This window comes from Erinaceus europaeus, chromosome 16 (assembly GCF_950295315.1).
Source record: "Erinaceus europaeus chromosome 16, mEriEur2.1, whole genome shotgun sequence".
Classification (NCBI taxonomy): domain Eukaryota; kingdom Metazoa; phylum Chordata; class Mammalia; order Eulipotyphla; family Erinaceidae; genus Erinaceus; species Erinaceus europaeus.
This window is the reverse complement of record NC_080177.1, coordinates 73,500,032-73,511,677: the sequence shown is the minus strand read 5'-3', so window position 1 is coordinate 73,511,677 and position 11,646 is coordinate 73,500,032. Positions and strand designations below refer to the sequence as shown.

The window sequence follows — 11,646 nt, the reverse complement described above, 5'->3', positions numbered from 1 at the left end:
AAAAGAAAGAGAAATGAAAAATCTAAATATTAGCAAAATGACATCTGTAAGATAGACTAATGATGTTATTGGTGTCAATACACTAATGTACTCTTCTGTCATTTTATGTTACAATAAAATATAGGTATTGGATTATACATTAATACACACATTTTTCCATAAATGTCTTTTCTTTTAAAATTTTTATTAGGAATTTATTTTTTTATCAATTCCATTTTTGTATAAAACACACAGGAAGAAACCTAGCCAATCAACACACAACTGTTGCCACACATAAAGGTACTTTTATCAAACTTCCAGTCTAATAAATTTTTTTTATCATGTCTACAGTAATTGTCTATGCTTTTCAATTTTTTTTTTTAACTCTACATGTCCCCATTATTCTGTTCCAGTAACAGTACAATGATGGGGAGGAAGAAGCTTGGTTAAAACAACTCTAAGCTGTTTTCTGTTGTCCTTTCTTGCCAATCAGAGACTTGTGGATGTGAGGAATCACACCACCACCTGCTATGGTAGCTTTGATGAGAGAATCCAACTCCTCATCTCCACGGATTGCAAGTGATCCGCTTTACTTTGAGATCCTTGGCAGTGAGGTACTCCAGAATGGCGGCGCTGTACACTGCAGCAGTGGCACTGATTCTCCCATGGCTCCTGGTGCGAATTTTTAGCTGTCTTATGGATATGACTCACAGGAAACTGCAGCCCGACTCTCTGTGAGCGAGACATTGCCTTGACCTTGGCCTTCCCACTGTCTTTTCCAGCTTTGCCTCCAGCCAAAGCCTTGGCTGCTCCAGACCTCGCTGCCACCGAGCTGCCACTGCCGCCGCTGCCCATCTCACAGCACCAGGTTATTAGGGATTTAATAATGGCCAACAAGATTGTGGGATAAGAGGGCTAACAATTTCACACAATTCCTACCACCAGAGTTCCACATCCCATGCCCTCCATTGGAAGCTTCCCTACTATTTATCTCTTTTCTAATCACTAAGTGTAACATTCATTTAGGCAAAATCTAAGATTCACCCAGAGATAGAGTTCCTAATAAAACATACATACGTTATTTTTAATTTCTTTTTTAATTTTTTAAATTTATTGGGAGATTAATGTTTTACAGTCGACAGTAAATAGGATAGTTTGTATATGCATAACATTTCCCAGTTTTCACATAACAATACAACCCCCACTAGGTCCTCTGTCATCCTTTTCCAGGGCCTGTACTCTCCCCACCACCCACCTCAGAGTCTTTTACTTTGGTGCAATACACCAACTCCAGTTCAGGTTCTACTTGTGTTTTCTCTTCTGATCTTGTTTTTCAATTTCTGCCTGAGAGTGAGATCATCTCATATTCATCCTTCTATTTCTAACTTATTTCACTTAAGAGGATTTTTTCAAGCAACATCCAAGATTGGCTGAAAATGGTGAAATCACCATTATTTTACAGCTGAGTAGTATTCCATTGTGTATATATACCACAACTTGCTCAGCCACTCATCTGTTGTTGGACACCTGGGTTGCTTCCAGGTTTTGGCTATTACACATTGTGCTGCCAAGAACATATGTGTACACAGATCTTTTTGGATGGATGTGTTGGGTTCCTTAGGATATATCCCCAGGAGAGGAATTGCAGGATCATAGGGTAGGTCCATTTCTAGCCTTCTGAGAGTTCTCCAGACTGCTCTCCACAGGGATTAGGCCAATTTCCATTCCCACCAGCAGTGCAACTCCTACACATTTCTAAACTGCAGTAATTTGTCATTGGAAAACAAACAAGAAAAAATTAAATTTGGAGATAAAGGGGTAGAAGAACATCTCTGGATTATGTTGCAGATCTGTTTTTATAGCTATCGTCTTAAAGCTACTATGACATCGGAAACCATGGAGAAGAGGGCCTTTTTAAAAAAAAAAAAATTCGATAGGACACTATAAGGAGTTTGACTAGGAGTCACTTCGCTTATAATGGCTCAAGCGACTTCCCCTGTCTTCAGGTTACTCCTTTGACAGCTTCAGCCCGAAAACCAGGTGGCGCTGGCTGGCCTCCGATGAGCTCACGCGGGCGTGACGTCAAGGAGACCGTTGCCAAGGGAACCATTCGCCACAGACGGCAGAGTCGTGAAACCGCGTCACCACGCTCCGTCTCCCTGTCGGCTTCTGCAAGGTCTGAGCTGCTAGAGCGGCGGTCACCTTAAGGGGGCCTCAGGGAGAGAGGAGCCGCGCTGCCGCCGCCGAAAGCCCCACCTCCGCGGCTCCGGGTCTCGGACCCGGTCAGAGTGGCGGCCGCAGGAAGCGGGCAGCGGCGGCGGCGGCGGCGGCGGCGGGCGGGCGGCCCGGCTTCCCCCGCTCGGTGCAGGGCCGGGAGGAGGGAGCCGCCATATTGGCGCCTGGCAGCCGCGGCGCGAGGCGGGAGGAGGCGGCGGCGGCCCCCGGCCTGGTCCGGGGAGGAGTCGGCTGCGCCGGGGCCCGCGAGGCCGGGGAGTGAATGAGTCGCTCACGCTAGTCTCCTCCCCGCCCTCTCCCTCCACTTTCCGCCGCGGGGATCGCGCCGGGAGGGGGCCCGGGGTTGGGCTGTGGCGGCGGCGGCGGCGGCAGGATGTTCTCCAAGAAGCCGCACGGGGACGTGAAGAAGTCCACCCAGAAGGTGCTGGACACCAAGAAGGACGCGCTGACCCGCCTCAAGCACCTGCGCATCGTCATCGGTGAGGAGCGGGGCGCCGCGGCCTGGCCGGCCGGGACGGGGGACCCGCGGGACGGTCCCCGGGCGCGGGCGGGGCGGCGGCAGTTGGTAAACACCGTCCCCGCGGACACAGGGACATCTGCTCGTGACACATTGGCCTGAACAGCCCCCCTCCCCCCAACCTCCACCTCCACCTCCACCTCCACCTTTTAATTTCTTTATTTTATTTTTTAGCGACTGTAATACTCCCAGCACTTGCCCGGGAGTCTTGTGGATAATGGTGTTGAGAGGGGCATGTTTGTCAGAGGACTGTCGCCATCCCCAACCGAGTGAAAAAAGGAAAAAAAAAAAAAAAAGTCCCGTGAACAGGCCCTGGAAACCCTCACCTTTCAAGTTCCTTGGCCAGCCGGAGCGAGGAGGAAGCTGTCGTGCCGTGTGGGAGCGGGGTGGTTCCCCAAAAAGCGCCCGGGGACGAGCCCCGCCCTGTGCAGGCACCTGGTGCGTCGCTGTGGCCGGCGGGAGCGGGACCTGCGAGGGGACACGGGGGCCTCCGGGCTGCGTGCGATTCTGGTCGCGGTGTTGGTGGTGTTTGTTTGTTTTTCATGAATTCAGATCTTCTTGTCATCTGTTTCTCTTGATTTTTTTTTTTTTTTTTTTTTTTTTGCTGTCAGACACAGACTGTTGAGAGTTTGGGCCATGACGTTAAAAAAACTGAAGATGTTTTATCATTTCGTAGGCTGATCAATGCTGAAATAATATTTCTAGAACATCTGTTCTCATACTGGGATTTTTTGTTTTTTTTAAGATAGGATTTGAGGTATAAATGAGGACGTTTAATCTACACGTGTTGGATCAGAGTTAAGTTCAGAACTGAGTCTAGAACCCAGATTCCCGACTCTTAGTTGAGGGTTATCTCTTCCTAGTGCGTGTCTGTTGCCTGGGGAAATAGCTCGGGCGAGTAGAGCGCAGAGCCTGCGTATCTCATGAGCATTTTGAAAAGTGACATGTTTACTCTTTGCTATTTGAGGTGCTGTGTTTTTCTACGTTATTGTTTATTCTTATTAATACCAGTATTGGTAGAATCATTTCAAATAAACTATAGTCATCACAACCTAGAGATAGATATTATTATAGTTCATCTTCCTTTTTTTTTTTTTTTTTTTTTTTTACAAATGAGAAAACTGAAATTTGGGAATGCTGTCCAGCTACTAGGAGACAGGGTTAGAACGAAAGCCCAAATTTTATATCTGTGTTTTTTTTTTCTTTCTTTTTTTTTTTCCCGTAATTCTTCCGATATTTATGGTAGCAAGTCATTTTCTAAGGGAGTTGTATTTATTCCTATGAAGTCCTAAGAAAGCAATTCAGTTAGTGCTATAAAAAGATACTCAGTATTCAATAAAGTATGTTCTAAATATAGTTGAAATTGCGTGATTTTATTTTCATTCTGCTTGACAGTTGGAAAACAGTCGCAAGAGTGAGACAGAGAAAGTTAATGTGTGAATGTAGGAAAGTATCAGAGATAATGGTAGTTTGAAATTGAAGACTTCATGGAGCTTGATACCTACTTGGTGCTAACTGTAGCTTAAGCAATGGCAGAGCTCCCTATAGCATTCCAAACAGTATTGAGATTTCCTGAATTAACTACCACAGCTCTTTAGTTATGGAGCAGTTAAGGAAAAGTTGTATATAACTTTGGCATGGAACCTCTTTCCACCCTGGAAGATGTGGGCTAAATAAGAAGTCACATATTCCAGATACTTTATTGGGCCTCTGTTTGAAAATAAAGACTGGGGAGATAGCATTAGTAGTTATGGAAAAAGACTTTTATGCAGCAGGCTCCAAGGACCCTGGTTCAATCCCCAGCACCACCATAAGCCAGAGCTGAGTGATGGTCTGATCTCTGTATCTGTCTGTCTGCATAACCATTATGCTATCTCCCTCACCCCCCATAGGCCAGCGTTGAGCAGTGCTTTGGTAAAAAAAAAAAAAAAAGAAAATAGATACTTGAAATATCCTTATGCATCTTCAAATAGAGAGCAGTGTGCTTTCAGATTCCTTGTCCTGTGAGCCTGTGAGTGGAAGAGGTCCACATATCAGAATTTTTGGCACTGTAGTTCTTAGCCAGGAACAATTTTGCCTTCTTTCCCAACTCTCCTATCCTCAGTGTTTCTAGATAATTATCATGTTTGGGGGAGGTGGTACTGGCTTCTAGTGGATTGCAGATGCTGCTAAACATCTTAACATGAACAGGACAATCCCTCACAATACTCTAGTTCTAAATATAAGTAGTGTTCAGGTTTAGAAACCTTGTCAAAATGTAGATTGAAAGAGTCCTCTTCATATGTTATTCTTGGTTCTAATTAATTGAATAAAATATATTTTTTCTTTCCATTATTGCTGCTGTTTTGTTTAAAATATGACTAATGTAAGTCCAAAAAAAGATGAGAGGGAGACAGTGGGATGACAAAAACTTCATTTTACAGATGGAAGAACCACTTCAGATCTGTTTTGGGAAGCAGGTGCAGGTTTTGCATAGGGTAAACACTTTTACACTCCAACCTTCCCTGCAAGCACTGAGAAGCTGCCACTCTGGATTTGTTTGCATTTCCTAGAAGGAAAACACACACACACACACACACACACACACACACACACACACACACACACACACACACACATTTTTTGGTAGCTGGATTTGAACCCAGATCTTTGTACATGCAAGACATGTACTTTGCCACTGAACTAAATCTCTGTTCTGTATCTTTTTTTTTTTGTGCTTTATTTATTTATTTATTTTATTTGATAGAACAGAGAGAAATTGAGAGGGAGGGAGACAGAGAGACACCTGCACCCCTGCTCACCACTTGTGAAACTTGCCTTCTGCAGATGTGGACCAGGGGCTTGAACCTGGTTCCTTGTGCATAGTAATACATGCACTTAACCAGGTGTGCCACTACCCAGCCCCGTGTATCTTTATTTTAAAGTGGCAGTATATTATTGTGTCTTAGCTTTTAGAGATCTATTCATTTCATCAGAGAGAGAGGGAGAGGGAGACGGAGAGGGAGACGGAGACGCGTGAGCACCATACTGGTATATGTGGTGAGAGAGAGAGAGAGAGAGACGAGAGCACCATACTGGTATATGTGGTGAGAGAGAGAGAGAGAGAGAGAGAGAGAGAGAGAGAGAGAGACGAGAGCACCATACTGGTATATGTGGTGAGAGAGAGAGAGAGAGAGAGAGAGAGAGACGAGAGCACCATACTGGTACATGTGGTTTTTGGGGATTGAACCAGGAACCTCAGGTCTGCAAGTCATATGGTCAACTCACTGAGCTGTTTTCTCAGTCTCAGACCTTAAAATTAACGTAATAATCTGCGATTAAATTGAGATGTTATATTCCCCTCCCTTTTGTTTTTACTCACCATCCTGTCACATGCAAAAAGCTTATGTATCATTTGACCCCCTTCTCCCATCTCCCCGTCTCTGCCAACTATTTGTTCTCTGTATCTATGAAGTCGGTTTTTTAGACTCCGTGTATACTTGCGATCATGCAATATTTGTCTTTATCAGATACGTCACTTAGCATAATGCCCTCAAAGGCTTATCCATCTCACAAGTAGCAAGATTTCCTTTTTCATTTTATAACTGCGTAATACTCCCTCCATTGCATTCACTGACATTTCCTTTACCCATTTATCCACCAGTGGACACTTAGGTTGTTTTCATGTGCTGGGTATTATAACTAATGCTGCAGTGAACATGTAGTGATTCAAGAAAGTGATCTTGTTTTGTTGGGATAAATCCCTAAAAGTGGAACTGATGGATTGCATGATAGTTCTAGTTAAAGTTTATATTTCTTTGTTTTTAAAAATATTTTATTTTGTGGGTTGAGAGGTGTTGTGTCTGGTGGAGTGCACATACTACCTTGTACAAGGACCTGGGCCCCCACACCCCGCCTGAAGGCGACAAGCTGAGTGAGCGGCCAAGCAGCGACACAGGCGCCTTTCTTTCTCCGTTTCTGTCTCTCTCTCCCCTTCTCATTTTCTCTCTGTCTTGTCAGATATGACAAAAACTACAGTTAACATTTGACTTTATTCTATAAGCGATTTGTGAGAGAGCTGCATATGAGAGAGAGAGAAGTCAGGGAAGCCAGGGGACATCTCTGTCACATACAGTAATACTTGGGATTGAGCCCAGAACCTTACGCATGCAAGTACTTCACTCTATCAGTTGAACTAACTTTCTGACTGCCTGTTTAAAATTAAAGAAAAAATGTTTTATTTTTTAATAAGAGAGAGAGAGAGAAAGATACAGAGAGATAGGGATAGATAGATACTAGAGCCCTGCTCAGCTCTGGCTTAGGCTGGTATGGGAACTGAACCTGGGATTTTGGAGTCTGTGGCATGAGAGTCTTTTTGTATAATCATTATGCGATTTCCCTTACCTCTGTTTTAAAAACTCTAAAAGCATCTTCATTCTCTTTTTCAAAAAACTTTTAAAATCCTTTATTTACTAGGTAGAGATAGTCAGAAATTGAGAGGGAAAGGATAGAGAGACACCTGCAGACCTGCTTCATCACTCTCAAACTTTCCCCCTGCAGGTGGGCACCAGAGGCTTGAACCCGGATCCTTGTGCATGTAACAAGTGCATTCCACCAGGTGCGCCACCACCTGGTCCCTCCATTTTCAAAATTTTTTTAATTGTTTGTTTATTTATTGGATAGAGACAACCAGAAATCTAGAGAGAAGGGGGTGATAGAGAAGGAGAGAGAAAGAAAAGACACCTGCAGCCCTGCTTCACCACTCGCAAAGCTTTCCCTCTACTGTTGGGGACCGGGGGCTTGAACCTGGGTCGTTGGGCATTGTAACGTGTGCTCAACCACGTGTGCTACCACCCAGCCCCCCTCCATTCTTTTTTCTTTCTCTCTTTCTCTCTTTCTTTCTTCCCTTTTGTTGCCCTTGTTTTATTGTTGTAGTTATTATTGTTGTTATTGATGTCGTCGTTGTTGGATAGAACAGAGAGAAATGGAGAGAGGAGGGGAAGACAAGAGAGGGGGAGAGAAAGACAGACACCTGCAGACCTGCTTCAACCGCCTGTGAAGCGACTCCCCTGCAGGTGGGGAGCCGGGGGCTCGAACTGGGATCCTTACGCCGGTCCTTGTGCTTTGCACCACCTGCACTTAACTTGCTGTGCTACCTACCACCCCGGCTCCCTCCATTCTTTCTCTATAGCTGTCGCATCAGTTTACATTCCCACCCGTAGTATTCTCTTTTCTCTATATCATTGCCAACACTTGTTATCTCTTGCCATTTTGATGACAGCCATTTTGACAGGTGTATGGTGGGAGTTTGATCTGCATGGCTCTGATTTTTTCATGTGTCTGTTTGCCATCTCTGTGTCCTTTTTGGAGAAGTGTGTATTCAGACCTTCTGCCTAATGAAAAAAAAAAAATCTGGGACCAGCAAAATAGCTCATTTGGATAATGTGCTGCTTTGCCACGTACACAACCCAGGTTTGAGTTTGTCCCACCATACTGGAGAAAGCTTCGATGTTATGGTTTCTTTCTCCATCTCTCTCTGCTCTTGTCTCTGTCTCTCTTGTCTCTGAGAAAACAAAAAGTCATCTTAGGGTAGTGAAGCCCAGGTGGTGATCAAAACAAAACAGAACAAAACAACAAAAAGCAATCATCTGCTTCACTAGGTAGATTGTGGGGAGTCTGAGCAGTGTTCTGGTATAAACAGCGCCTGACATTGAAGTCACGATTGTGTGCTTACAAGTCTAGAGCTTTTCTCCTGATCACCTCCCAGGCCACTTCTTCCTACCAATCTGTTTCTTTTTTTCCTCCCTCCCTCCCTTCCCCTCTCTCTCTCTCTCTTTCTTTCTTTCTTTCTTTCTTTCTTTCTTTCTTTCTTTCTTTCTTTTCTCTCTCTCTCTCTCTTTCTTGCGCTCCATGACTCCTTTATTTATCTTGGATATCATTGCCTTATCTATGTATTTTGTACAGTTCTTCCATTCAGTGGCCGGTCTTTTCTGCTGTTTTTTTTTTTTTTTTTTTTTTTTTTTTGCTGGGGAGCAGCTTTTAAACCTGGTGTAGTGCTTTTTCTATATCTGTGTATCTTTTTCATCCCTGAAGTTAGGGGAAAATTGTTATTTATTATTTCTTTTGATCAGGATGTTAATCCTTCCTCTTCTCCTCAGTGTCCCCTATGTTGCTTCTTTTGATGTTGTTCCGTAAGACCCTTATTCTGTTTTTAACTCCTTTCTGTTGGCCCAAGTATTTCTGTTGCCCGTTTTCCAGCTTGCTGTTTCTATCATGTTACTTATCTATCTACTGTGGAACCACTCTTTTATTTTTTTAGTTCAGTTGTGTGTGTTTGTGTATTTATATTGTCACCAGAGTTATTGCTGGGGCTCGGGCTGGCACTATGAACCCATGCTCCCAGTGGCCGTTTTTTCCTTTCTAGTTTTTTGTTGTTTTTGTTTTTATAGGACAGAGGGAAACTGAGAAGGGAGGAGGGGATAGAGAGAGAGAGAGAGATAAACACCTGTAGACTTGCTTCACCTCACACAAAGCACCCCCCTTGCAGGTGGGGGACTGGGAGATTGAACCTGGGTCCTTGTCCTTTGTAATGTGTGTGCTTAACCAGGGGCACCCTGCTGGGCCCTCACAGCTGTTGTGTTCTTTAACTTTCATATTTGTTGGAAGTTTTCTCTAGTGGTTTTCATTTTGTGCTTCGATCTAATTTTAGTAAACATTGTTAGGAATGTTATTTTGAATCGCTCACTTAAATTGTTGGATCTGCTGTATTTAGATTTTCCCTGGGTTTTGACTTGTTCCATTACTTAAGTTATCGTCCTCTGACTCTACATTTTGTTTGAATCTATTCAATATATTAACTTATTTTTTTAAAAAATTATCTTTATTTACTTATTGGATAGAGACATCCAGAAATTGAGAGGGAAGGGAGTGATAGAGGAGAGAGCAGAGAGACACCTGGAACACTTGCAAAACTTTCATCCTGTAAGTGGGGGTGGGGTGGGGACTTGAACCTGGGTCCTTGCACAATGTACCATGCACTCAACCAGGTGCACTACCACCTGGCCCCAGTCTGTTTATTTCTATTGGTTTAGCTAAGCAGCTTTCCCCTTTAATTATTGACCTTATTTTAAAATCACATTCCAGGCTATAATTCTAGGTTGTTTGCCCTCAGTACTGTTGTGATGCTTGTTGCGTTATTGACTGTAGTCTCCCCGTTTTGATGAGTAGGGTTGTATTGCACACAGGGTAGGAAGGCATTTGGAAAAGAATAGGTAACTGCTGGAGTCCGGTGGTGGCACGCCTGGTTAAGCGCATGGAGTACTAAGTTCAAGGACCCTCACAAGGAGCCAGGTCCGAGTCCCCAGCTCCAAACCTGCAGGGGGAAGCATCACAAGAAGCTAAGCAGGTCTGCAGGTGTCTCTCGTTCTCGCTCCCTCTCAATTTCTCTCTCTTATCCAACAACAACAGAAAAAAAATGGAAAAAACGGTTGCCAGAAGCAGTGACTTCGTGCATCAAGCCCCAGTGATGACCCTGGAGGCAAAAAGTAAAAAAGAAAAAAGAATAGGAAGAATAGGTTGCTGCAGGAGAATCCCAAATTCACTCCTCCTGTAAGCTGCAGATAGATGCCTGAGTTGCACAAAAGCGAGATCTCCTACCACTCTCTGCTCCTAGCCGGTTCCTCAGAGCCTTGCCCTCAGCCACAGGCTAACAACACTGACCCTTCACTTCAGTCCAGTTGTTATCACAGCAGATCCTGCAACTTAACTTTTTCTCCCAGAGGCAGAAGCAGAGTGATCTGCATGCTGTGAGTTAGGTTTTTGGACAGTCCACAGTCTCAATAGTAGGTATGTTTGAGTGTGTCAGCGCTGCCCATAGAAAACTGCTGTTTTTGTAGATGTTTTTCAGGGCTGTGACCTTGGAAGACAGCGTGATCCTGAGGGAGTTCCAACCAGAGTGTGTTCCCAGTAAACTTCTAAGCACAGTTTTCTATGGAGGTACAACCTCTAGCTGCCAGACCCTGGGCACGTTCAGCTGAGACTAAAGTCAGTGACCCCAGGTGCAGTTATGACAGATGTTTCATGATTTATAGTATACATGATTAGCTTAGTAGAGTCTACTGTAATATAATATATTCTATTACTTCTCATTTTATGTAAGAACTTTATGAAAGTGAACATGTTTTCCTCAGCTTTTCATGCTTACTGGCAAAAATTTAACATGTTCAAAAATTTATACTCTAAATTTTTTTTTTTTGCAACACTACACTTTAATCATCTAAGGTGTTGGATTTTTCTCTTAAGTCTTAGTTTTTGAACAGTTCAACATTCAAAGGGCTTTAGAGTGCAAAATGGGACACAGGCAGCAGATGACAGAATCAAAAATGCCCTGTCCAGAGAATTTTCTCCAGAACCATACCACTCCACTGACCCAGGATACTCTCCATACACCCTAGTTCAAGAATGTTGAGCTTAAAGACCAGTTATCTTTTAAATAGTAAGGAAAAGGTATGTATTTACCTGTCTGGTGTTACTTTGTGTTCTTAACTGTTTTGCATAGATATTTCTTCTGCCTGACGGACTTTTTCTGTGGTGATGATCCGATAGTAATGAATTCTTTATGCATTTGATTGTGTGGAAAAAAAGTTTGCCTTACCATTCTTTATTTCCTCTTTCCTTCTACCTTTTTCCTATTCTTATTGGGACTTCACTTTGGACTGACTTTTTTCAAAAGGAATAGAGATAGAGATAAGAGATAGAGACAGAGGCCACAGCACCAAAGCTTCCTTCAATGTGGTAGGGCCGGACCTGAAACATGAGTTGTGTGTGTGACAGAACAGGCATCTATTCAGATGAGCTACTTTGCTGACCTTGACTCTTATTATAAATTTTAATGAGAGAGAGGGAGAGGGAGAGATAGACATACAGAGTGAAAGAGA

General features: G+C 43.6%; 1 protein-coding gene and 1 pseudogene across 11 annotated transcripts in view; one reads left to right on the top strand and one right to left on the bottom strand.

Annotated features, from left to right (window-relative positions):
• Positions 1-264: 264 nt before the first annotated feature.
• LOC103119920 (histone H2A.V-like) lies at positions 265-1,163 on the bottom strand (annotated as a pseudogene).
• Positions 1,164-2,108: 945 nt separating this feature from the next.
• RALGAPA1 (Ral GTPase activating protein catalytic subunit alpha 1) overlaps positions 2,109-11,646 on the top strand; it is a 185,924-nt gene continuing 176,386 nt past the window's right edge. For 5 of the 11 annotated variants that reach the window (XM_060175429.1, XM_060175431.1, XM_060175428.1 and 2 more), the window contains exon 1: positions 2,109-2,693. In XM_060175429.1, coding sequence (XP_060031412.1) covers positions 2,588-2,693 — 106 coding nt within the window. In that variant the 5' untranslated portion in view covers positions 2,109-2,587. The remainder of the gene's footprint in view (positions 2,694-11,646) is intronic. The other 6 variants (XM_016191349.2, XM_060175433.1, XM_007530243.2 and 3 more) reach the window with 2 other exon arrangements.